Source organism: Callithrix jacchus, chromosome 14 (assembly GCF_049354715.1).
Source record: "Callithrix jacchus isolate 240 chromosome 14, calJac240_pri, whole genome shotgun sequence".
Classification (NCBI taxonomy): domain Eukaryota; kingdom Metazoa; phylum Chordata; class Mammalia; order Primates; family Cebidae; genus Callithrix; species Callithrix jacchus.
The window spans coordinates 88828224-88855733 of record NC_133515.1 but is presented as its reverse complement, the minus strand read 5'-3'; the positions used below and the strand labels follow the sequence as shown (position 1 = coordinate 88855733).

General features: G+C 47.8%; 1 protein-coding gene across 1 annotated transcript in view; it reads left to right on the top strand.

Moving 5' to 3' along the window:
- Positions 1-26914, top strand: part of KIF3C (kinesin family member 3C) — a 48906-nt gene extending 21992 nt beyond the window's left edge. Inside the window, exons 2-8 of the mRNA XM_035272960.3 lie at positions 2625-2726; positions 3714-3836; positions 4939-5057; positions 6492-6608; positions 23147-23255; positions 23734-23906; positions 24445-26914. Of these exons, the coding sequence (XP_035128851.2) occupies positions 2625-2726; positions 3714-3836; positions 4939-5057; positions 6492-6608; positions 23147-23255; positions 23734-23906; positions 24445-24538 (837 nt within the window). The 3' untranslated portion in view covers positions 24539-26914. The remainder of the gene's footprint in view (positions 1-2624; positions 2727-3713; positions 3837-4938; positions 5058-6491; positions 6609-23146; positions 23256-23733; positions 23907-24444) is intronic.
- The last annotated feature ends 596 nt before the right edge of the window (positions 26915-27510 follow it).

The window sequence follows — 27510 nt, the reverse complement described above, 5'->3', positions numbered from 1 at the left end:
ACTTGGTATCTGTCAAGCACTGTGCTAAGTCCAGGGACCCTGAGATATGAGCAAGATATGATTGCTACCCAAGGGAGCTCACAGGGAGACAGCATGTCAATAAATAATGATTCTATTATGAGAAATAGTAGGAATATGGCCTGGTTACTGAGGGGGCCTGAAAGAGCAATTTTGAGGGGATCAGGGAAAATTTCCCAATGGTCAAGATGTCTCTTGCAGAAGAAGTAGCAGTTTTCCACTTAGATGTGGAGTGGGAGGAGGAACCCAGGCTTGTGAAGTGCCATGTCACATTGAGGGGGCTGGAATTCTTTTGGCGAGGCTGGAGTGCAGAGCACACGCGAAGCATGAGTGGTGAGAGGAACCTGGGAGGCCAGGCCAGCTCCTGGGGACTCTCACTGCAGCCAACCTTGGATTTCATGCTGCAAGGAATGGAGGTCCATTCAGTAGTTTGAATTCGAGGAGCAACCATTCAGAGTTGTGCTGGCTTTTTTTGTTTTTTTGTTTTTTTTTCACAATGAAGTCTCACTCTCACCCAGGTTGGAGTGCAGTGGCATGATCTTGGCTCACTGCAGCCTCTTCCTCCCAAGTTCAAGAGATTCTCCTGCTTCAGCCTCCTGAGTAGCTGGGACTACAGATGCGCTTCACCACACCTGGCTAATTTTTGTATTTTTGGTAGAAATGGGGTTTCACCATGTTGGCCAGGCTGGTTTTGAACTCCTGACTTCAGGTGATCCACTCACCTCGGCCTCCCAAAGTTCTGGGATTATAGGTGTGAGCCACCTCGCCTGGCCTAGAATTATGTTTTTAGTGGATCCACCCAGGTGCCATGTGGTGAATGGGTGGAAGGGGAAACTGCGGCAGTGGGGAGCCCCCAGCAGTGGTCCAGGGGAGTTGTGAGGGCTGCAATGAAGTCAGCATGTTAAAAGAGGGGGTGGTGGGAGCCTCACTAAGGAGCAGGTTTGATGGCCTTGACTCACTGGGCAGATGCAGTGGGGGAGAAGTAGGGAAGGGATGAGGCGAGGCAGGTGAGCCACCTAGGGTGCAGTGTAAGGGATTATTCCCTCTCACGGTTTTGCAAATGCTGACCTGGAATGTGAAGGAAGAGCCTAGGATGGGTTTAGGTCTGTGACAAGGTGGCGGGGTAAGTGGGGAGACCATTAACCAGGAGCACAGGTGGCTGCAATGTGGCCGAATGGACAGTCTCCAGGGCTCAAGGCCCCTTCCTCCCGCCTTGGCCTCCAAGGCTGTATGGGGCTGGAGTGAGGCTGGTGCCTCTCTTGCTGGCCCAGCTTTGCTCGGCATCTTTGGGTGCCTTCACACAGCCCAGTCCCTGACCTCCCAAAGGCCACTGTTAACTCTTGTCTGGCTCTGTTCCCAGAGATGTGGCTCTTACAGGTGGTCTCCGGCTCCCCCAGTCTGACAGCGCCCCCTGCTTTGAGATCCCTCAGGCAGGTCAGCTGTTTCCACTGGGAAAAATTCCAGTGGAGAAGCAGCCAGCTTTTTCCGCTGGTTCAAGGTGATTTCAACCTTCCAGGAGGCCCGTGATGAAGCCAGAGGACAGCTGGGTACCCTGGGACAGCACCTTCTTCTGATTTTCATTTTCTAAAATTTCAAATCGGGCACCCCCCAAACCTGAGTAAGTTCTGAGAGGCTGCTGGCAGCACCCTCTTGAAAACACATTTTATGTAGTCACAGTTTACACAGTTTACACAAAGCTGATATTATTTCATCTTAAGATTCAAAAACACTGACTGAATGTCTGTGCCAAGCACTGACTAGGGGCTTTCACAGAGTGAGGCTGGGGGTGCAGGGTTCAAATCTGACCTCTTTGCTACTCAATAGCGGCATGACCCGAGGCTGGTCATTTTCAATGTCTTCACTTGTTAAATGGGGAGGATGGAAACTATGGTGTTAAAGGCTTAGCTCAACACCTAACGGATACTTAGCACTCAGCAAACGTTTGCTAGCCATCCAGGAACATAGGCAGTGTTCCGATATTATAGATGACAGACCTGATGGGAATAATTGGCCCAAAGCCTTAAGGTAAATGAGTAGAACCCAAGTCTTCCTGGCCTTCTCCAAAGCTCCTGCTGTGCTGGGCCCCATGCTCTTCCTTCTTGCTGTGCAGTCTGTCCTCTGGCTTTTCTTCTGCTTTTCACATAAACTGATGATTTAGACCCTTTGCTGCTGCCTGTATTGAGAGCTGTCTTCCTGAGTTGGAAGCCAGTTAGCTAAAGGCTGGACCACCCGGTGACTGTATCTTATCTTTCCCAATCCTCAACACCAGCTGGGGCCTGGTGGCCAGGATTAGATTGCCACCCCCAACCTCCTCCTCACCAACCAACCTTTCCTGTGTATCCAAAGCAAGCAGATCAGGTGCTCTAGATTCCCCGAGGGGTTCCCTCTCTGCCTCCCTAGTGTCCTGCTGACAATGGGAGCCTTGTGCTGGGACCTGAGACACTAGAGGGGAGAACTCCATTCTCCCTGAAAGCCACAAAGTTCCATCTTAGACACATCTCGTGTCCACTCCTGGAAGGACCACAGAACGGGGAAGCAAAATCTCTCTAGCTGGCGATGCTGTGGCCCTTTGCAAAGCCCACCTCCCAGCACCTCTGTGTTCCCAGGCGATGGAGAGCAAGCTGCTCATCGGGGGCAGGAACATCATGGATCACACCAACGAGCAGCAGAAGATGTTGGAGCTGAAGAGGCAGGAGATTGCTGAGCAGGTAGGGCTGCCAGGCACCAGGTCACCTTGGGGAGCATGGCCTGCAGCTCATGTCTGGGTGGGGCAGGGCAGTAAACCATCGTGGACTGTGGATCTCTGGGATTACAGTGCTGAGAATCGCAGACATGCCACCCTGGGTCCCACAGGTCTACTAGCCCAGGGTCTTTCCCCTGGCAGGGGCACAGCTAGCTGGTGGGTGAGAGGAAGTGATGGCTGTCCCTGACATCAGCCTCCACAAGGCACCTACTACTAATTCCTGGGCCTTCCACAAGGTGGTGCAAGTTCTTTGCCAACTGTATGACTGTTTTCCCAAATAATCAAGAACCACAATTAATTAATTTATTTTTTATTTATTTTTTTGAGATGGAGTCTTGCTCTGTCACCTGGGCTGGAGTGCAGTGACGTGATCTCGGCTCACTGTAACCTCCACCTCCTGGGTTCAAGCAATTCTCCTGCCTCAGCCTCCTGAGTAGCTGGGATTACAAACACAGGCCACCATGCCAGGCTAACTCTTTGTATTTTAGTACAGACGGGGTTTCACCATGTTAGCCAGTCTGGTCTTGATTCCCTGAACTCGTGGTCCACCCGCCTCAGCCTCCCAAAGTGTTGGGATTACAGGCGTGAGCCACCACACCCGGCTGAGCATGTCGGTCTTACCAATCAACTGTTACACTACTTGGGGAGAGAGTAAGGCAGCTTGGAAGGCAGTGGGCGTGCTGTGCCTCCATCTGTGTGACTGACACCCTCGGAGTAGGCCAGTTCTTAGGGTTGGGGTCTCCATCCACATGAGGCAGAGACTGGCAAAGGCATGGCCCTGGGAGCTGAGAGGAGGGTTCCTAGGTGCGCTGAAGAATTGGGTGGGAGCAGTGGGCGTGGGCCATGGTGAAGCCAGGTCCCATGACAGGCAGAGTGAGCCAGTCCCCTGAGCTTTCTTGGCCCTCCCGAGTACACGCCGCTCCTTTGAGCCCCCTGCCCGTCCTTGGCCTAGAAACGTCGTGAGCGGGAAATGCAGCAGGAGATGATGCTTCGAGACGAGGAGACCATGGAGCTCCGGGGCACCTACACGTCCCTGCAGCAGGAGGTGGAGGTCAAAACCAAGAAACTCAAGAAGGTAAGACCTGCAGCAGGACGGGTCAGGGTGTGCTGGAGGCCCACCTCTGCCCAAGGGTGTGTGCTTCTGGAACTCCTCCCCATTTTGCTGGAACTGCTGAACCCCTGAGTAACTTGGCTTGGACCTCAGGGGTGAGCAGCAGGGGGAGGCAGGAGGCTGGGACCAGGGGTGGAGTAGAGCCTTCTCTCCTGGGCAAGGGTGGGTGTGACAGGCTTCAAACTCTGTCACTTGCAGTATCTAGGGTTACCGTCCTCATGGTCCTGGGTGAGTTCCCCCTTTTCCATGTCACCAGTGAGTCACAGTTGGGATAGCTGGGCCTGGAGCAGGGCCAGGGAATACAGAGAGGCTGAGGAGGAGACTGGAACCCAGGGAAGCTCAAGCGGGGAACAGAAGGCCCTCAAGGACATGTCAAGGGATGAGAATAGCCACTCACCAGGACTCGCAAAGCCTGTGGAATGGGAAGATGTACATGTGAGGGGGCCGAGGGAAGGAAACAGCAAAGCTCCAGCCTGGATTCTGGGAAAAACTGGAGACCCTTCGGGGTTGCTGATGTGGCAGAAGCCCAGCTGCTGCAGCAGTGACCACAGACCCAGCGCTCAGTGGCTTTGGAAAGGAGCAGGATGCCTGTGCTGCCTCCACACCCCACTTTTGAGAGCCCCTGAAGAGACTGGAGTGGGAGGAGTCACCTTCCAAACTCTTTCAGGCTGCCTGCTCCCTAAGCCCTCGGTCACCAGATGAGACCTGGGTGCTAGTTCCGGCTCTTCTCTTGGCTGGTTGTTTGACCTTGAGCAAGTCTGTGCCAGGCTTCCTCATCTATAAAAGGAGGGTATTGGACCAGAAGTCCCTGGGGTCCCTTCCTGTTTGTACATTCCACGATGCTGATAGCAGCTGAGAAAGAGCAGGCAATGGCCACAAGCCTCAAATGGGGGTGGGGAGAGCAGCCCTAAATGGGTTCAGCACAGTGAGGAGTTGGGACCAGGACCCCCAGCCTCATCCTAGGCTGAGTCAGTGGACTCAGCCTGCAGCGCTGCGGCCCAGGCTGGGTGACTGGGGCCTCGTTACCACACCCAGCAGCCTCTGAGTGGCACCTGTCCCCACCCAGCTCTATGCCAAGCTGCAGGCGGTGAAAGCGGAGATCCAGGACCAGCACGATGAGTACATCCGCGTGCGGCAGGACCTGGAGGAGGCGCAGAATGAGCAGACGCGCGAACTCAAGCTCAAGTAGGGCCCGCAGCTCTTTCCCTCCCGGGTCCCCACAGCCAGCCCTCAGTACTCAGGCCTCTCCTTCCCTAAGGCCTCATCCTGACTGTCTCCCCTCCCATGAGTCCCTTAGGAATAAAATGTGTCTGAGGGCTGAGGGGTGGGCCCAGGTGCTGGAGTTTCTTCTACCTTCTCTGCCTATATTTGATGGACCCCCCCCCCCCAAAATGGAAGCTAGATGCTGGCCAAAAGTAACTCCGAAGGCCCTGAGGCTACCATCTTTGCATAAGAAGCAATCATTTTAAATTAAAAAAAAAATTCTAACTTAAAAAAAAATTTTTTTTAATGTGTATATATAGAGGTGTATATATTAATATTTATGGGATACATGAGTTTTGTTTTGTTTTGTTTTTGGAGATGGAGTCTTGGCTTCATCCAGGCTGGAGTGCAGTGGTGCAATCTCGGCTCACTGCAGCCTCTACCTCCCAGGTTCAAGTGATCCTTCTGCCTCAGCCTGCCGAGTAGCTGGGATTACAGGCATACACCACAATGCCTGGCTAATTTTTGCATTTTTGGTAGAGATGGGGTTTTGTCATGTTGGCCAGGCTGGTCTCCCACTCCTGACCTGAGGTGACCCACCCACCTGGGCCTCCCAAAGTGCTGGGATTACAGGTATGAGCCACCATGCCCAGCCACATGAGATGTCTTGATACAGGCATGCAAATGTGAACTAAGCACATCGTGGAGAATGGGGTATCCATCCCCTCAAGCATTTATCCTTCAAGTTACAAACCATTTACATTCTTTAAGTTATTTAAAAATATACAATTGGCTGGGCATGGTGGCTCATACCTGTAATCCCAACACTTTGGGAGGCCGAAGCCGGTGGATCACCTGAGGTCAGGAGTTTGAGACCAGCCTGGCCAATGTGGTAAAACCCCATCTCTACTAAAAATACAAAAATTAGGGTGGTGGGGTAAAAAATACAAAATAAAAAAGAAAACAGAAAAATACAAAAATTAGCCAGGTGTGGTGGCATGTGCCTGTAATCCCGGCTACTCAGGAGGCAGGAGAATAGCTTGAACCCGGGAGGCGGAAGTTGCAGTGAGCCAAGATGGTGTCACTGCCCTCCAGTCTGGATGACAAGAGCAAAACTGTCTCAAAAAAAAAAAAATATATATATATTATCATACAATTGTTATTGAGTATAGTCACCCTATTGTGCTATCAAATAATAGTGCTTATTCATTTTTCTATTTTTTTTGTACCCGTTGGAAGCAGTGATTTGCAAGCTACAGTATTTCTGTAGGAATCCCTTCCCTTAATTTCTTGATTTTCCATGCTCCACGTTCCGCCTGCCTCTTGGCTTGTTGCATCTAATCCTTCAACCCTCACATGCACCGTGTAGCCTCTCGCTCACTCAGTTCCCCATTGCTCCTTCATTACCGCTCCCAGGTACCTAATCATTGAGAACTTCATTCCCCCGGAGGAGAAGAACAAGATCATGAACCGGCTTTTCCTGGACTGTGAGGAGGAGCAGTGGAAGTTTCAGCCACTGGTGCCAGCCGGCCTGTGAGTCTCTGACCCTGCTGTCTGGGCTGGGGCATTTGTGGGTCCACTCCAGCTCGGGGGTGATGAAGGGCCTGAGGCCCTGCCTGCCAGGAGACATATGTTTTGTGGGTTGGGGAAAAGATGTGGAGGATGCTGATGGGGGATGAATTTTTCAGGATCTAATTTGTAGGGGTCTCCATGAAGGAAGGGTGTCATGGGAAAAAAAGTGTCTCATTGGCCTGGGATGCAGAAAATACCCTGTGAGGGGTCCTGGGAGGGAGGAAGAGCATCTTGGCCTCTCAACAATCCTAGAGAATGGTAACATCTGGCCAGGTCTGGTGATACTCATTTGTTAGATGCCTGAAATAGCAACCATAGCTAATATTTGCCAAGCGCTACTGTGTGCTGGGTGCTGCGCGAAACTCAGGAGACAGAAGGTAAATTAGACGTGGCCCGAGCTCATAGTCCAATGGGAAATAAGTAATCAGATCATAATGTGATAAAGCTGTGATCCAGGCTCAGCGGACTGCTCATCCGCGTGATTCAGCATTTCCACCTGTTTCCACGTCCTAGCCCTTGGATGCAGCTGCGGCCATGGGCTGAGTGTGCAGCTCCCTCTGCTGGTGGCCATAAAGAACATCCCAGCAGAGTGATTGCCTCACACCGCTGAACTATGGGCCCTTGCAAATCTGTATAAAGAGGTGTTTAGGAGGCTGGAGACCGATGCCCCTTCCTGAAGAGTCTTTGCTTTTTCTATGCTGGGAATATTAATGTTAAGATAGGGCAAGAGTCTCCCAAAATCTGGGATGGGAAGCTAGCAAGAAGTCTATAGTTTCTCACTGAAGCAACTGAAGTATCATGCCTGTTTTTTTTTTTCCTTTCTTCTTTTTTTTTTTTTTTTAACAACTATAGTTTAGATGCCTATTTGATCATTCTGAAAGGCTGATCTTACTTAAGGTGATACCACATAAGTTTGTAAGTGGCAAGCACATGAGCAGAGAACTTTTCAGTGGTATCACTTTGCACCTACAATCCACGTTTCCAATCTAGGTAGAGGTTCTCAATAGTACATCAGCTATTGCAGAGGTTTTCCACCCTGGGTGCAGCTAGAATATCTGTGAGTTGGGCTCCAGAAAGTCTGATTTAAGGGATTCCAGGTCGGCCAGGCGCGGAGGCTCATGCCTGTAATCCCAGCACTTTGGGAGGCAAGGCAGTGATCACCTGAGGTCGGGAGTTCGAGACCAGCCTGATTAACATGGAGAAACCGTATCTCTACGAATAATACAAAAAATTATCCTGTGTGGTGGCACATGCCTTAATCCCAGCTACTCGGGAGGCTGAGGTAGAAGAATTGCTTGAATACAGGAGGCAGAGATGGCGGTGAACCGAGATCGCACCATTGCACTCTAGCTTGGGCAACAAGAGTAAAACTCCATCAAAAAAAAAAAAAAAAAAAAAAAAAAAAACTTCATCAAAAAAAGAAGGGATCCCATTCCAGGTCTTAAGTTTTGTGATTCTGCATTTGAAGCCAGGCTAGAAAACCACTGCTCTAGTGCCATTTGGCGGAGTTAGATGCTGGCGAGGCTTCACTCTGTCAAGTTATCTTATGCTTAGAAAAGTTCTGTCTGCCAGTTGTGGTGGCTCACGCCTGTAATCCCAGCACTTTGGGAGGCCGAGGTGGGCGGATCACTTGAGTTCAGGAGTTCGAAACCAGCCTGGCCAACGTAGTGAAACCCCGTCTCTACTAAAAATACAAAAATTAGCCAGGTGTGGTGGCAGGTGTCTGCAATCCCAGCAACTGGGGAGGCTGAGGCAGGAGAATTGCTGAACTTGGGAGGCAGAGGTGGAAGGAAGGAAGGAAGGAAGGGAGGGAGGGAGGGAGGGAAAAAAGGAAGTTAATTCATAATCAGTAAGGGTGATTAGGCTTGTTTTCTAAATCTAAAGTAAGATTAGGCTTGTTTTCTAAATCTGGCTTAACAGCTTCCTAAACTAATAAGTGAGTTTGTAATACATTTGGATGAGGGACATTGACACCATGTAGAAAATACTAGTGTACTGTTTAATAATAGTTTGAGGAATGAACAATTTTATCTTTAAACTATATTGAAATGTCTGAATATTTAATTTGGGCAGCAAATATCTCTTAGTATACTTTATATTTGGATTAACAGCCGGGAGTAGGATTAGCTCAACATATTTTCATTGCAACATGCATTTCAAAAGCATATTTTACATTTAAAATATGTCGCTATATTCTGTGTATATACCATTTTTTTTTTTTTGAGACGGAGTTTTGCTCTTGTTACCTAGGCTGGAGTGCAGTGGCACGATCTCGACTCACCACAACCTCTGCCTTCTGGGTTCAAGCAATTCTCCTGCCTCAGCCTCCCGAGTAGCTGGGACTACAGGCCCGCACCACCATGCCCAGCTAATTTTTTGTATTTTTAGTAGAGACGGGGTTTCACCATGTTGACTAGGATGGTCTCGATCTCTTGAGCTCGTGATCCACCCGCCTCGGCCTCCCAAAGTGCTGGGATTATAGGCGTGAGCCACCGTGCCTGGCCTACCATTTTTTAATTTAAGTTATATGGGGTGAGCATACCCTGTTTCCTTAAAAATTTCTTGGAATCCTCATTTTCAGTGGCAACAGGCTTATCTTTGGATAGTTTTGTAATATACCCTGTTGTTGAATATTTTGGTTAATTCTCCAACAATCGGCAGAGGTGTGATGAACTGGCAGATTTTCTTCCTATACTTCATATCTCGATCGTAAGCTGCTGAAATGGGCTTCTAGGAAAGTGAAGTTAAAAGTTTGCAAGCAGGTCTGGCTAACCTCCAGTTTCACTTGGAAGCTGGGGAAGGAAAACTTTTTCTAGAACCCACTGGGCTGCTTGTCTGTTGGGGTAAGACATGTTCAGGGGAAGGTTCCTAACTTTTGACTGTGGATCTGGAACCATTATGGAAATAAAAGGATGGTTTCCAATGAATGTAATATATCTGTCTGTATCTCTATGGAGACAATGCTACTGAAATTTTTCTTTTCTTTCTCTGCCTCTCTCTTTCCCTCTCTGTCTCTCTCTTTCTTCCTTTCATTATTTTCTTCCTTCCTTCCTTGCTTTCTTGGTTTCTTTTTTCTTGAGTTGGGATCTCACTGTCTCCCAGGCTGGAGTATATAACTGCAGCCTCGAGCTCCTGGGCTCAAGTGATCCTCCTGCCTCAGCTGCCTGAGTAGCTGGGGCCACAGGCATGCACCACCACACCAGCTCAGTTTTTTATCTTTTGTAGAGATGGGATCTCACTTTGTTGCCTAGTCTGGTCATGAAGTCCCGGGCTCAAGCAATCCTCCTGCCACAGCCTCCCAGTGTTGGGATCACAGGCGTGAGCCACCCCACGCAACCTGGACTTCCACTCCTTATTTATGTTATTTATTTCTTTGTATTATTTTTGAAACAGAGTCTAGCTCTGTCTGCATTCAGGCTGGAGTGCAGTGTTGTGATCACAGCTCACTGCAGCCTTGACCTTCTGGGCTCAAGTGATCCTCCCACCTCAGCCTCCCGAGTAGCTTGAACAAGCAGGCAGTTGCTGCCATGGCCAGCTAATTTTGTTTTAATGTTTTTTAAGAGTTTGCTTTCTTCCACCAGGTGTTTCTGTCTGTAATCCCAGCTGCTCTGGGGGCTGAGATGGGAAGATTGCTTGAGCCCAGGCTGCTGTAAACTAGGATCCTGCCACTGTACTCTATAGCTTGGGTGACAGAATGAGACCTCATCTCTAAAAACATTTTTTAAATTTACTTGCTTCCCTTTAAGTAACCCTTACTTCAATTACAAACAATGCTTTTATTATGGAAAATTTAGATAAACATAGAAAGGATGGAAATTCCACCTATCTAGTGGTAGTGTTGACTAACAATTGGATATGAACTTTCCACCATCTTTTCTTTTTTTATACATAAACTTTTCTCCTTTTTGAGAGTTAAAATGGTTTGTATATGCCAAAAAAAAAAACATTCACAGATTTAAAAATACCTACCTTAAAACAGCATACTTTAATTAATTTTTACAGTAGATACCTATAATAACTTTCTTAAAAGAAAGAAGCTGGCTAGAATATAGAATCTTCTTTACTACGTAATGGTTGCCAATTTCTAGCCCATTGTCTTTTCTACCCCTATCTTCTGCTTTAAAGGCAAGTGTGTGCCTTTAAAAGGGTTATTAAAACCCTTATTAAAGGGTTCTAATGTATGTCTCCAAAAGCCCTGTGCTCTTGTTGCCTAGGTTGGAGTATGATAGCGTGATCTTGGCTCACTGCAACCTCTGCTTCCCAGGTTCAAGCAATTCTCCTCCCTTAGTCTCCTGAGTAGCTGAGATTATAGGCCCCCACTATCATGCCCAGCTAATATATTTTTTTTTTTTTTTGTATTTTCAGTAAGCACAGAGTTTCACCATGTTGGCCAGGCTGGTCTTGAACTCCTGACCTCAGGTTTTCTGCCTGCTTCAGCCACCTAAAGTGCTGGGATTACAGGCATGAGCCACCTCAGCTGGCCTTTTTTTTTTGAGATGGAGTCTCACTCTATCACCCAGGCTGGAGTGCAGTGGTGTGATCTCTGCTCGCTGCAACCTCCACCTCCCGGTCTCATGCAATTCTCTGGCCTCAGCCTCCTGAGTAGCTAGGAGTACAGGTGCACACCATGACACCCAGTGTATTTTTTGTATCTTTAGTAGAGACAGGGTTTCTCCATGTTGGCCAGGCTAGTCTCAAACTCCTGACCTCAGGTGATCCACCCCACAGCCTCCCAAAGTGTTGGGATTACAGGCTTGAGCCACTGCACCTGGGATCCCTGAAATTTTTATATTGAAAATTTAAAGCTATAAATAGATTTACAACATTTTCCAAAATTATGGTTAAGTATATTTATAACTTATCCATGTTACTTTATACAGAATATGTTTGTACCTGTTCGGAATAAAGACCAAGTACAACATATGTACAGAAAATATTCAAATACAGCTGGGTAGGGTAAAAGGCAATTATGGGCCAGGTACAGTGGCTCATGCCTGTAATCTCAGCACTTTAGGAGACTGAAGCAGGTAGATGGCTAGAGCCCAGGTGTTTGAAACCAGCCTGGGCAACATAGTGAGATCCTGTCTCTACAAAAAAATACAAAAACTTAGCCGGGTGTTAGCACATGCCTGTACTCCCAGCTATTTGGGAGGCTGAGGGAGGAGGATTGCTTGAGCCTAGGAGGTTGAGGCTGCACTAAGCCATGACTGTGCCACTACACTCCAGCCTGGGCAACAGAGTGAGACCCTGTCTCAAAAAAAAAGACAATTATGATATACCAATGCTCTCTTCTACACTTAAATACAAATTATATGAATGGTAATTACAGAATGCTCTAATATAATAAAAGGATTCGAAGAAAGAAGTTACTTCAAAACAGTTATTAAGAAATATCAAGTAGCTGAGTGTGGTGGCTCATGCCTGTAATCCCAGCATTTTGGGAGGCTGAGCTGGATAGATCACCTGAGGTCAGGAGTTCAAGACCAGCCTGGGCGACATGGAGAAACCTTGTCTCTTCTAAAAATACAAAAATTAGCCGGGCATGGTGGTGGGTGCCTGTAATCCCAGCTACTTGGGAGGCTGAAACAGGGGAATCGCTTGAACCTGGGAGGTAGAAGTTGCAGTGAGCCAAGATCATGCCATTGCACTCCAGCCTCAGTGACAGAGCAAGACTTCGTCGCCACTAAAAAGAAAAAAAAAAAGTGGCCAGGCATGGTGGCTCCCGCCTGTAATCTCAGCGCTTTAGACGGCTGAGGTGGGTGGATCACAGGGTCAGGAGATTGAGACCATGCTGGCTAACACAAATCCCGTCTCTACTACAAACACAGAAAAATAGCTGGGTGTGCTAGCATACGCCTGTAATCCCAGCTACTAGGGAAGCTGAGGTAGGAGAATCCCTTGAACTTGGGAGGCAGAGGTTGCAGTGAGCCGAGATGGAGCCACTGCACTCCAGCCTGGGTAACAGAGCAGTTTCAATTAAAAATTCAGTCTCAATTAAAAAAAAAAAAAAGAAAAAATACCAAGTAATCATGAATATATTCTTTTTCATTTTTCTTTGTCACTGTCCACTTTGCTATGTCTGATGACTGCAATTTGCAATATTTAATATTTACTTCAGAACTTTAAAAAATACAATAGAAAAGGCAAGTAAAAAATGGTTCTAGGATTTTTTAAAATATGAAACAAGTTTTTAAAATTACTCTTTTTAAAGCCAGGATGGTTAGAATAAAGTAAAAACAATTCCACGGTCATTGAAATCCCAGTTTTGATTCTGACTCAGCAGAGGGAGCCTGGTGGGGTGCAGCAGGGGGCAGGGAGCTGCTGGCCTGGATCTCTGAGGTCATCTACCTGCTGTCCGTCATTTCACTGTGGAAGGTTGAGGGCAGGGAGGTCCTTGAACAGGGCAGCTTTCCTCATTTCCGGCACCAGGGGGTCTGAGGCGGCAGCTGTGAAATAGACCCCCCACTCCCCAGAGGAAAGGTCCTTTCCTTCAGCGCTGACCGCCTCCTCTTGCAACATCACTTCATTAGGGCTAAAACACAGACAGAAAAGCTCTTTCTCTTCAAAGCACGTTTAACTAATCAGGGCATTGTGCCATTTGCTCAACTCGGGTGTGGAATATTTTGCTTTATTGTGGCCTGAGGTATTCTGGTGATGAGAACGCTGACGGCTGCTCAGAGTGAGAAGAAAAGCGTTATTTGTGAAGAACTACCTAAAGTCATGCTGTCCCTTAGAAAGCTTCTGTGAGAAACACTCTCCCTCCTCCTACCCCAGCTCCCAGCACCTACCCCACACTCTGACCAGTGCCTCTCAAACAAGGAGTTGTCAGGTAACTCTTGAGACCTGTCCCTAATCAAATTATTTTGGAAGTCTAGCCCTTTCTCTTTTTTCCCTTGATACAAAATAATTTAAGGTGAGGTGCTTTCCACAGTCACAATCTTGCATAATCTTAAAGTTACTTTAAAAACATTTTTGCAACTAGCTCCAGCAATAAATATTTTACAAGTATGACCTTTTATTTTTAGTTTCTCATAATAGACATTTTAGTTTTTTATTTTTATTTACTTTTTATTATTCTTATTTTTTGAGATGGAGTCTTGCTCCATCACTCAGGCTGGAGTGCAGTGGTGCAATCTCGGCTCACTGCAGCCTCTGCCTCCCAGGTTCAAGTGATTCTGCTGCCTCAGCCTCCCAAGTAGCTGGGATTACAGGTATGCGCCACCACGTCCAGCTAATTTTTATATTTTTAGTAGAGACAGAGTTTCTCCATGTTGGCCAGGCTGGTCTCGAACTCCTGACCTCAGGTGATCTGCCTGCCTTAGCTTCCCAAAGTCCTGGGATTATAGGCGTGAGCCACCTTACCTGGCCTAGACTTTTTAATTTAATTTAATTTAATTTTTATCTATTTTTTTGAGACAGGGTCTCACTCTGTCACCCAGTCTGGAGTGCAGTAGCACAATCTTGATTCACTGAAACCTCTGCTTCCCAGGCTCAAGCAATCCTCCCACCTCAGCCCCCTGAGTAGCTGGGACCACAGGTGCATGCCACTATGCCCAGTTAATTTAGTTTTATTTTTTGAGACAAGGTCTCACTCTGGTGCCCAGGCTGGAGTACAGTGGCACAATCTTGGCTCACTTTCTTGGCTCAAGCAATCCTCCCACCTCAGCCTCCTGGGTAGCTGGGACCTCAGGCTTGTACCACCATGCCTGGCTAATTTTTTACTTATTGTAGAGATGGGGGTCTCGCTACCTTGCACAGGCTGGTCTTGAACTCCTGGACTCAAGTGATACCTCCATCTCAGTCTCCCAAAATGCTGAGATTATAGGCGTGAGCCACCACACCTTGCCTAGACTTTATTTTTAATTATGTTTAGGTAAAATTATCTTCTTTCTTTCTTTTTTTTTTTAAATAGAGACAGGGATTCACTAGGTTGGCCAGACTGTTCTCAAGTGTCTGATGTCAAGCAGTTCACACACCTCAGCCTCCCAAAGTGCTGGGGTTCCAGGTGTGAGCCAGCCTCACAAAATTGTCTTCTAGAGGGTTATATATGTGACAATATCCATAGCCCATGGTCTACAGTTCACAACATTCCATTGTAACTTTTTAGCCCTTTGGTCTTTGTAACTCCGGCTACCCTAGATTCTTTTCTTTCTTTTTTTGAGACAGAGTCTCTCTCTGTTGCCCAGCCTGGAGTGTAGTGGCACAATCATGGCTCACTACAGCCTTGACCTTCCAGGCTCAAGTGATCCTCCTGCTTCAGCTTCCCAAGTAGCTTAGACTACAGAACAGACATAGACCACCACACCCAGCTAATTTTTTTTTTCAATTTTTAGTAGAGACAGGGGTCTCACTATGTTGCCTAGGCTGGTCTTGAACTCCGGAGCTCAAGTGAACTCCTCCCAACGTGCTGGGATTACAAGCCTGAGCCACCGTGCCCAGCCCCTAGATTCTTTTCAAAGGCATCATGGTGCAGTAGAGAGAGACTGGATTTTGGATTTAGAACATTCTGAATTTGGCCGGGCACAGTGGCTCATGACTATAATCCCAGCACTTTGGGAGGCTGAGACAGTCAGATCACTTGAGGTCAGGAATTTGAGACCAGCTTGGCCAACATGGTGAAACCCCATCTCTACTAAAAATACAAAAATTAGCTGGGTATGGAGGTGGGCACCTGTAATCCCAGCTACCTGAGAGGCTGAGGTAGGAGGAGAATCATGTGAACCCGGGAGGCAGAGGTTGCAGTGAGCTGAGATCGTGCCACTGCACTCCAGCCTGGGCAACAGAGTGAGACTGTCTCAAAAAAAAAAAAAGAACATTCTGAATTCTAGGCCCTGGCACTTACTAGTGGCCTTAAGTCAGAGTGTCAGTCACTCTGTTGCCAAGGCCGGAATGCAGTGGTGTCATCTCAGCTCACTGCAACTTCTGCCTCCTGGGTTGAAGCGATTCTCCTGCCTCAGCCTCCAGTGCTAGGATAACAGGCATGAGCCATCTCACCTGGCCTTGAGTAAGTTTTTTTAACCTGTCGGAACCCAAATTTCTTCATCTATAAAGAGGGAATAATAATATGTACCTTATAGGATTGTCAAGGTTGAAATGAAATAATATATGTAAGGTTCCAGGCCTGTGCCTGGCATAGAGGAGATAACCAATGAAGAGCTGCACTCGTACTTATAAGCCATATTCTAATTACGGGGACTCTGGAGAAACCGCCTGCCTCTCTCCCTTAGTTTGACTTGATGTTTTTGTTTTAGATGTTGAGTTTTTGTTAAACTGTCTCTGGGTTTGTTATTTATTTTTATTTTTATTTTTTTGAGAGAGAGTTTCACTCTGTCACCTGGTCTGGAGTACAGTGGCATGATCACGGCTCACTGCAACCTCCACCTCCCTGGTTCAAGCGATTCTTGTACCTCAGCTTCCTGAGTAGCTGGCACTACAGGTGTGCGCCACCACGCTAATTTTTCTATTTTTAGTAGTGACGGAGTTTCAATGTTGGCCAAGCTGGTCTTGAATTTCTGACCTCAGGTGATCTGTCTTGGCCTCCCAAAAGCGCTGGGATTACAGGCATGAGCCACCTTGCCTGGCCTCTGCCTCTGGGTTTAAAGAGAGAGTGTTTTTTGCTCTAAATAGAATCAGGAAAGAAAGTGAAACTGTTTTGTCACAGAGGCAAAGTTCACCCCAGTAAGAACATCCCTAGCTCTGTGTTGAGTCCATGTATTTCTTCATAGACCTGTGAGAATTGAAGATAGCGTGAAGCAGGGAGCAGTTGCAGCTTCCCAGACAGGTGAGGGGGAGCATGGAGGGGAAGTGAGAAGACTGACAGTTCAGACACCCAGGCAATGGAACAAGGTGGGCAGACGGCTTGCCGGGACAGAGAAGCCAGATGGAAGAGGAAAGCGTGATTGGCTGTGTTGAATTTGCAGAAAGGATCTGGAAGGAAACACACCCAGTGATGTCGGATGCCTGCTTTCAGAACAAGAGGGGAGGGCTGAGTGTGGTGGCTGACACCTGTAATCCCAGCACTTTGGGAGGGCAAGGCAGGTGAATCACTGTAGGCCAGAAGTTTGAGACCAGCCTGGCCTACATGGCAGAACCCCGTCTCTTCCAAAAATACAAATATTAGCCAGGTGTAGTGTGACTCTCACCTGTAATCCCAGCTACTTGGGAAACTGAGGCCCAAAAATTCCTTGAATCTGGGAGGCAGAGGTTGTAGTGTGCCGAGATTGTGCCACTGCACTCCAGCCTGGGTAACAGAGTGAGGGAAGGAGGGAGGGAGGGAGGGAGAGAGAGAGAGAAAGAGAGAGAGAGAACAGGAAAGAAGGAGGGGAAGGAGAGGGCAAAGGGAGTGATCAAACAGCCAGAAAGGAGAATGGTGTCAACCCCTGAGATGGAGCTGAGAGATGACTTTTTAATATTAAAGGGAAAAAAATGATAGCAGCCAATTACGGAGGGAGGGTCCTAGGAGAACGCGTTAGATCTTGCAGGATAACTGTGGTTGTGGGGCCCTGCAGGGAGGGGTGCTTAAAGGGAGGGGTGCATAAATGCAGATCCAGGCCTCAGCTCTGAGCTGCCACAACCTGCTTCCTACAGAGGATCAATCTTGGAAAGCAGGCCTGGGGCAGAAGAGGGAGTTGATGGGAAGGCTGGTGCCCCAATTACAGACTCCCTTCCCCCAACCCTTCTCTCCCACATGCCACCCAGAATAGCCCTGGCATCTTTACTGGGTCAGGCTGCCAATTCGCGCTGATCCACTGCTCTGCTCACCCAGCCCTGTATCTCTGTCCTGTTCCCAGAGCCTGAGGCACTCCCTGCCCCGTCTGCTCTAGTGCCCTCCTGAGAGATGATACTAAAGAGTCCTTGGGGGGAACACCCACTCTGTGGCATAGAATGAGGTGTTGCCCGATTCAAAAATTTCACAACATAATAATAAATTTTTGTTTGTTTTGAGACTGAGTCTCACTCTGTCACCCAGGCTGGAGTGCAGTGGCATAATCTCAGCTCATTGCAACCTCTGACTCTCGGGTTCAAACAATTCTCCTGCCTCAGCCTCCTAAGTACTGGGATTACTGGCGCATGCCATGCCTGGCTAATTTTTGTACTTTTGGTAGAGAGGGGTTTTACCATGTTGGTCAGGCTGGTCTTGAACTCCTGACCTCAGGTGATCCACCTGTCTTGGCCTCCCAAAGTTGAGATTATAGGCTTGATCCACCATGCCTGGCCACAAAATAATAATTATTATTATTTGTTTTAGAGATGAAGGCTCACTCTGTCGCCCAGGCTGGAGTGCAGTGGTGCAGTCTCAGCTCACTGCAACCTCCACCTCGGGTTCAAGTGATTCTCTCACCTCAGCCTCCCAAGTATCTGGGACTACAGGCACCAGCTACTTTTTATATTTTTAGTAGAGACAGGGTTTCACCATGTTGACCAGACTGGTCTCGAACTCCTGACCTCAGGTAATCCACCTGCCTCAGCCTCCCAAAGTGCTGGGATTACAGGCGTCCCGTGAGCCACTGTGCCTGGCCAATAATAATAATTTTAAAAGGAGTACATGGGAAGATTCAGATTCCTAGTCTTTCCCTAATTGTATGACCTGGGACACAAAAGGTGCTACACGTCCCTGGGCCTTAGTCTCCTTTGCTGTATCCACACCTTGGGAGGTTGTTAAGTTCAGATGAACTGCGTAGAAGCACCTTGTAAATAAGTTGCTGTTTTCCTAATTTTCTCACTCCTCTCTTAGAGGGGACAGCTCTGCATTTCCAGCTGTGACTGCAGCAGGACTGTCTCCTTCCTACCACTGCCACTGAGACTGCCTCTCCCCACAGGCACACCTTCCACCATCCTGTAAAATGTAAGCTCAGCTGCAGACCCAGCTGGGGCTTCTGGAGCCCTATCTTTCCTCATTTTCATCTATAGAGAGGGTCAGGAGAATGGGGTATAGCATTTTCTTATATGCTTCATCAACTGAACCACAAGACTTATTTCCTGTCACTGCTGCTGCAGCAGGCAGCCATTGTTCAGTGGCTCCTGCATAGCTTGTTCTGCCATTCAAGGACAGAATGTCCTCTCTCTGAGTTACTCGGCCTGTTTATTCTCCTCTTCCAACTGTCACCTTTTGAGTTTTATCCTTGCTGATTTCATTTGTATCCCCTTAGCAAGTGGAATTGAAAATAAATCATAATCACAGCTGCCACATGTTAGCCCTGTGGCGGGCGCACTGTGCTAAGTGCTTATCTTGTTTAATCTCAGCAATCCTGTATGATAGGGATGATATGTCTGAGGCTCAGCGATGGTAAGCCACTTCCCCAGGTAACAGAGCTTGAGGGGCAGAGCCAGCATTGAAACCCAGGTCTGACTTACTCCAAAACCTGTCTTCTTTGATTTTTTAAAATGGAAGTAGCTTTCTTGTTTTCTTTTCTTTTGTTTTTTCTGTTCGTTTTTGTTCAGGGTCGTAACAATATTTTAATAACACATCACACTCGCCGGGTGTGGTGGCTCACGCCTGTAATCCCAGCGCTCTGGGAGGCCCAGGCGGATCACCTGAGGTCAGGAGTTCGAGACCACCCTGACCAACATGGAGAAACCCTGTCACTACTAAAAATACAAAACTAGCTGTGCATGGTAGCGCATTCCTGTAATCCCAGCTTCTCAGGAGGCTAAGGCAGAAGAATCGCTTGAACCCGGGAGGTGGAGGTTGCGGTGAGCCAAGATCATGCCATGGCACTCCAGCCTGGGCAACAGGAGCAAAATTCCATCTCAAAAATAAAATAAAATAATAAATCACACTCACCAAATTGCTGAAAGTAAAAAGCACACAATGAGCTTTCTAGGATGTAGAGCAATGGAAACGTTCATAAGTATAACCACTTTCAAAAGCAATTGACAATATCAAATAAAGCTAAAAATATGCATACCCTACAATGCAACCCTTCCATTCCTGGAAACACACCCCAGGGAAAATGTTCAATATAAACATGAAAATACCTGTAGAAATCTTCACAGCGGCACTCTTGACAAAACCGGATGGCAGGCATACAGATATGTATGATTTCCTGTAGATGTTTGAACTAATTAATTAGATATAAAGTTATACATGGTCATTGTAAAAAAACTTCAGATATTGCAGAAAGGCAGAAAGAAAATAAAAATTACCATAATCACACAATTCAAAGATTATAACTGTCAATATTTTGTCAAATATCTAGACTTTTTCCTAAGCAGACACACACATACACACACATTTCCTTAAAACCAGCCAGCTGCAGTAGCTCATGCCTGTAATTCCAACACTTGGGGACACTGAGGCTGGGGGATCACTTGAGGTCAGGAGCTCAAGACCAGCCTGGATAACATAGCAAGAGACCATCTCTAAAAAAATTTTTTTAAATACAAACACGAACTTAATTTTTTATTTGCTCTTTATTTAATATATTGTGGCAGTCTTTCTGCATCTACATAGAGCCACACAAAAATTTTATTGAATACATAAAGTTCCTTCATAGGACTCAATAATAATTTAACTGGGTCGTAATAATTTAACCAACCCCATTTTGGTTGTTGCTAATCTCTCGCAGTTGTAAATAATGATTCAGGGCCAGGCACAGTGGCTCACACTTTCGGAGGCTGAGGTGGGAGGATGGCTTGAGAGAAGGAGTTTGAGACGAGCCTGGGCAACATAGGGAGACCCTGTCAAAAAATAACAAAATTAGTCAGATGTGGTGGCACCTGCCTGTAGTCTGATCTACCCAGGAGGCTGAGGCAGGAAGACCATTTGAGGTCAAGAATTCAAGGCTGCAGTGAAATATGATCTCACCATCACACATCAGCCTGGTGACAGAGCAAGACCCTGTCTATAGAAAAAAAAGCTTCAGCACATACCCCTGCATGTAAATTTTTCTATTTATCTCTGATTATTTCCTTAGTGAAGTTCCTAGGAGGGGTAATTTGGGTCAAAGAATATGCATTTGAAAACATTTTTAAAGCCAGGCTCGGTGGCTCACATCTGTAATCCCAGGACTTTGGGAGGCTGATGCGGGTGGATCACAAGGTCAAGAGATTGAGACCATCCTGGCCAACATGGTAAAAGCCTGTCTCTACTAAAAATACAAAAATTAGTTGGGCGTGGTGGTACGTGCCTGTAGTCCCAGCTACTCAGGAGGCTGAGGCAAGAGAATTGCTTGAACCCAGGAGGCGGAGGTTGCAGTGAGCCAAGACTGCACCACTGCACTCAAGCCTGGCGACAGAGTGAGACTCTGTCTCAAAAAAAAAAAAAATTAGCCTGGTTTGTTGGCGTATGATTGTAGTCCCAGCTACTCAAGGGGCTGAAGTGGGAGGGTCATTTGAGCCCAGGAGGTCAAGGTTGTAGTAAGCTATGATCATACCACTGCACTCTACCCTGTGTGATAGAGTAAAAAAAAAAAACAGAGAGCAACCATTGCCTAATCTAAGGTCATGAAAAATTACCCATGTGTCTTATTCTAAGAGATACAGAGTTTTAGCTCTTATATTTATTAGATCTATGATCCATTTTGAGCTAATTTCTATGTATGAGGCAAGGTAAGGATCCAAACTCATTTTTTTGCACATGGATATCCAGTCCTCTCTGGTTCAAAAGACTATTCTCTCCCCATAGAAGTGTCTTGTCACTGTTGTTGAAAATTAATTGACTAGGCTGCTGCGGTGTCTCACACCTGTAATGCCAGCACTGTGGGAGGTTGAGGCAGGCAGATCACCTAAGGTCAGGAGTTCAGGACCAGCCTGGCCAATATGGCAAAACCCCATCTCTACTAAAAATACAACAATTAGCCAGGCGTGTTGGTACGCGCCTGTGGTCCCAGCTACTTGGGAGGCAGAGACATAAGACTTGCTCGAGCCTGGGAGTCGGTGGTTGCAGTGAGCCGTGATCGTGCCATTGCATTCCAACCTGAGTGACAAGAGTGAGACTCTGTCTCAAAAAAAATAAAGAAAATTGGCTGGGCAGGGTGGCTCAGGGCTGTAATCCCAGCACTTTGGGAGGCCAAGGCAGGTGGATCACAAGATCAAGAGATCAAGATCGTCCTGGCCAACATGGCGAAACCTTATCTCTACTAAAAATACAAAAATTAGCTGGGCCTGATGGCACGCACCTGTGGTCCCAGCTAGTCAGGAGGCTGAGGCAGGAGAATCGCTTGAACCCGGGAGGTAGAGGTTGCAGTGAGCTGAGATTGCACAATTGTACTCCAGCCTAGGCAACAAGAGTGAAACTCTGTCTCAAAAAAAAAGAAAGTATATAAAGCTACAAGCTAAAGTGAGACTGGATTTCATTTCAGCCTTCAATCAGTCCTTTCTACTGCAGAAACAAGTTAAAGCAACAATAGTGAAGAAATACTAATATGTGCCTCTTTGTGTTACACAGTAGTCTCCCCTTAGCCACAGGGGATACATTTTAAGACCTCTAGTGGATGCTGAAACTGCATTTACTAGAGATCTTAAAACCCTATATATGCTGTGAAGTTTATTTTAAATTTTATTATGATTTAAAATTGTTGGCCGGTCATGGTGGCTCACGCCTATAATCCCAGCACTTTGGGAGGCTGAGGCGGGAGGATCACCTGAGGTCAGGAGTTCAAGACCAGCCTGACCAACATGAAGAGACCCCCATCTCTACTAAGAATACAAAATTAGCAGGCCGTGGTGGTGCATGCCTGTAATCCCAGCTACTCGGAAGGTTGAGGCAGGAGAATTGCTTGAATCCAGGAGGCGGAGGTTGCGGTGAGCTGAGATCACACCATTGCACTCCAACCTGGGCAACAAAAGCGAAACTCTGTCTCAAAAAAAAAAAAATAATAATTTTGTGGGTACATAGGTGTATATGTTAATGGGGTACATGAGATGTATAAGACAAAACAATCATAACAATATACTTTAATACAGCTGGGTGCAGTGGCTCATGCCTATTATCCCAGATCTTTGGGAGGCCAAGGCAGGTGGATCACTTGAGGTCAGGAGTTTGAAACCAGCCTGGCCAACATGGTGAAACCCTGTCTCTACTAAAAATACAAAAATTAACCAGGTGTGGTGGTGCATGCCTGAAATTTCAGCTACTCAGGAGGCTGAGGCAGGAGAATCGCTTGAACCTGGGAGGTGGAGGCTGCAGTGAGCTGAGACTGTGCCACTGCACTCCAGCCTGGGTGACAGAGAGAGACTTCATCTCGAAACAGCAACAACAAAAACACAATATACTATAGTAAAAGTGGTGTGGATGTGGTCTCTCTCTTGAAACATCTGATTGTACTGTACTTGCTTATTTTCAGACCACAGTAACCGAAACTGTGGGGATCAAAACCACGGATGAGGGGGACAACTGCACTAGCTTCAGGTGTCAAGCTGAAATAGAGCAAGGAGAGGAAGATTCCAGAACCTGCCATCTGCAGGGCCTCCTGGCTACCTGAATGATAGGCCCTCATGATGTTGTTTGCTGTTTGTGTTCCACAGAAATCCTTTCTCATATAGCCTCTTCCCTACAGCAATAACAGCCAGATGAAGAAGCGACCAACATCCGCAGTAGGCTACAAGAGGCCTATCAGCCAGTATGCTCGGGTTGCCATGGCAATGGGGTCCCACCCCAGGTATAGGGTAAGAAGTGGGCAGGGGAGAAAGAGCCTGTGGGAGGGAGGCTGGGTGTGGTGGGTCACACCTGTAAATCCCAGCACTTTGGGAGGCCGAGGCAGGTGGATCACCTGAGGTCAGGAGTTCGAGACCAGCCTGGCCAACATGGTGAAACCCTGTCTCTACTAAAAATACGAAAATTAGGCAGGTGTGTTGATGGGTGCCTGTAATCCCAACTACTTGGGAGGCTGAGGCAGGAGAATCGCTTGAACCCAGGAGGCAGAGGTTGCAGTGAGCCGAGATTGTGCCACTGCACTCCAGCCTGGATGACAGAACAAGACTCCATCTCAAAAAAAAAAAAAAAGCCTATGGGAGGGGAGGGGATGCTGACAGCCTTTGCTTCCTCAACACCCTCATCAGCCCTGCTATACCCAGACTAGCTGAGTGCCTAGAAGGCACACTCACCAGGACACTGCTCACGTCTGGCATGAAATTCCCACCACAGGCTGAAAACATCATGTTTCTGGAGTTGGATGTGTCCCCTCCAGCTGTCTTTGAGATGGAATTCTCTCATGACCAAGAACAAGACCCTCGCGCGCTACACATGGAGAGGCTCATGCGGTTGGACAGCTTTCTGGAAAGACCTTCCACGTCTAAAGTCCGAAAGTCCAGATCCTGGTCAGTACCTTCATGGTCCGTGGCAGCACTGGACCCAGGAGGCAGGGAACTGCAGGGGCTGGATGAAGCTAAAGAGGGTTTTGGTGGCACCCAAAGGGCAGGAAGGGCGAGGGGTGACTGGGGATGTTGGAGGGGTTCCTGCAGCAACAGGACAGGACAAAGGAGAGGACTCACAGCTGGCTGTGGTGGGTCACACCTGTAATCCCAGCACTTTGGGAGGCCGAGGCGGATGGACCACCTGAGGTCAGGAGTTCAAGATCAGCCTGGCCAACATGGTGAAACCCTGTCTCTACTAAAAATAAAAAATTAGCTGGGTGTGGTAGTGGATACTTGTAATCCTAGTTACTTGGGAGGCTGAGGCAGGAGAATCACTTGAACCCGGGAGGCAGAGATTGCAGTGAGCCAAGATCACACCACTGCACTCCAACCTCGGCAACAAGAGTGAAACTCGTCTCAAAAAAAAAAAAAGGAGAGGACTCACTTTCCTGTTCCCTGCATTTTTCTAACCTTCCCCTTTGCCTGCCTCATCCCCCTGCAGGTGCCAGAGTCCTCAGCGGCCTCCACCTTCCACCACACATGCCTCCCTGGCCTCTGCTTCTCTGCGCCCTGTGACAGTGGCGGACCATGAGTGACAACTTTCATGTCAGGCTGCCCATCCGATAGACTCCTGGGATGGGGCCGCCACCTCTGGCTCATCTCGTCTGCCGCTTGGTGTGTGTGCGTGTGCGTGCATGTGCGTGTGCGTGTGTGCAGGGGTGAGAATCTGGCAGGCGGTGCCTCTGCCTGCTCTTCTTCCCCTCCTTTATTTAATTCATGTTATTTATTCGCGGAGCTCAGTTCGTGGGGGGGGAGATGCCCTCGCCTGAGCTGTCTGGGCCTACCATGGTCACTGTGTAGCCTCCTTTTCTTCTGACCTGAGAGCCCCCCCAGTCATACCTCAGGCTCGTTCCTGTTTCAGCTGCCTTCAGAAGGGAAGGTAGCCAGTGCCTGAGAAGATAGTCCCTTTTCTACCCACCGCACTCCATAACCTTCATCTTCTCCCACACTGATGGTGAGCAGCCCCTGAACACTTTCTGGGACTAGGAAACTGCTTGGTGTTCCCTGAGGACAAGAGACATCCTGACAGTGTTGGCATCTGCTCCCTGTGGACACAGCCCCGCTTTCCACTTTCTGAGCATCAGACAACATCATTCGGCCTCTTTGGCTCCTTTTGAGGACATTAACAACCTCACCAACATAGCCCATGCCCTTCAGCTTTGACAAGAACTCACAGCTTCCCAAACTCTGCTTTCTGCCCACCTTGGATCGGAATTATGGACCAACCAATTGCCATCACCTTGGAATCGGCAGGAAATGGAACGACAACTGAGACAACTTAAACAGTCATCAACGGAAGTCCCTCCACCAGATCCCTTTGTTTCTGTCCCCTCTGAGAAGTCATATTGGTCAATAGGCCATCAAGGCAACTCCCCATTTTCGAAAGGGTGCTCCCACCTGCTTTGAGCATTTCTCCTGCAGCCGCCTGGACCCCATTCACAGTGGGAGGAGTCACTGTCATTCTACCCCCAGCTAACTGGAGATGCTAACTCTATTGCTTTTTCCCTTCATCTGTCCCAGGAAACAAGCTGAGGCACAATCTTTTCAATAAGCTTTGCCTATTACCCTTGTTTCTGAGTCGCATTTTTAAGGTATTATTTTGTTGAAAATCCTTTATTTACTAGGTATGCAAATTGGTTCCTAGGGGGCTACTCCTTACCTTCCTTTGTGATGGCCCAAATTGTCTCCAGGTATCTCAAGTGATAAGTAAATTTCTACAAAAAAAAATGGTTAACGTTTATTGACTGGCTTTTTAAGTGTATATTTTGGTGGAGGGGTGAAGAGGTAATAAGGAAAGCAAGGGAGTGAGATAGGATTTCAGAGTGCCCGAATAGTGCAAGTCTCCAGTTCCTAGAATATGAAGAGCGCTGTCATTGGGGTGAAGCCGTAAGACTGACAGATCTGCCTGAAACGGGGGGCGTGGGAGCTGGCGGCAGGGTTATTCTCTTTCCTTCAGGAAATGAACCCTTCTTACATCATTTCAAGTTCTGCTCTGAGGATCACGCTTGGGTCTGCTTTAACTCCACGACGCTGTCATTTCTGCTTCATTACTGGACTGGAGGGTTGAGCCACCCAGTTGCCATTTGCTCTTGTCCTTCCAGGAAATCACGGTTCTCATCAGAGCCCAAGAGATTATTTGAGACTCGGGATTCAGATCAGAGGTTCGACTGTGGCTGGGACAGGAGTCGTGTGTAGAAATTCCCCAGGTGGCCTGGGCGCGGGGGACCTCCAGGGCTGCATTGCACAGCCTCTCCCACTGACCTCTTTCTCGTTTGTGGACAAAGCAGCACATGTCACCCCATTCATCACTTGGACACATTGCCCCTGCATTGTCCTGTCACTCCTCCCTCACAGTCTTATAGCACAATATACCCGAATCAGCACCCCCAGTCCGAGGGCTGGGCCCAAGGTATGGTTGGAGGAGGAGCTCCTGCCTGCGGTTTTGTGTATGTGTGTATGAGTGTGTGTGTTTGTGTGTGTGTTTACCTCCACAGGAGACACACTACACTCAGTGTAAGATTTGCTGGGAACAGGGCCACTAGGGGTGGCTGGCTCTCAGTCTCTGGTCTCTCTTTCCCTCCTTTTCCTTTTGGTGTATCAAACATTTGATTGACAAAGTAAGGGCCTTGGTTAGGACCAAATTCCCATGTGTGTTGCTATGGTCTTTATTTAGGACAACAGTTAACAACGCAGTGGCCCATTCTTGTCACTCTATACATATGACTATACGGGACATATGTAATATATAAATATATATATATATAAAACATTCCCCTCTGTCCCCTTGGCTTAGGATGGGGGCCTCTGTTGAGTTGAAATGCACCTGCAGCTGGGTGCTGCCAGCAGCTTGCAGGCCCCAGCCCTGTTCCAATCAACACAGCTGACAATAAAGGAATGAGTATCGTCACGGAGTTGACTGCCTGCCTTCTCTTCCCTTTGTTTCTTTCTACTTTTACTCCCTCCCTTTTTCATTTTCTCCTTTCTCTTCCTTGTTTTTCCACTAGGGGCTCAAGAGTATGTCAGCTGGGCGCATTGGTTCACACCTGTAATCCCAGCACTTTGGGAGGCCAAGGCGGGTGAATCACCTGAGGTCAGGAGTTTGAGACCAGCCTGGCCAACATGGTGAAACCCCATCTCTACTAAAAATACAAAAATTAGCCAGGCGTGGTGGCAGGCACCTGTAATCCCAGCTACTTGGGAGGCGGAGGCAGGAGAACTGCTTGAACCTGGGAGGCGGAGTTGGAGTGAGTCGAGATCGCGCCACTGCACTCCAGCCTGGGCAACATGAGTGAAACTCTGTTTCCAAAAAAAGGAGAGACTCTTCTTGGGACCTCTGTTCCCTCCTGCTGGGTTCTCACCACTAGCTCTCTGTAGTGTGGAGGTCTCAGAGGAAATGAAAAGTAGTTACTGCTAAAGAACCAACACCAAGCCTTGAACCCTGACTCCTAAGGGAGCACTGAGCTTTGTCTGGTGCAAAAAACTGGCAGTAAACCAGCTATTTGGCACC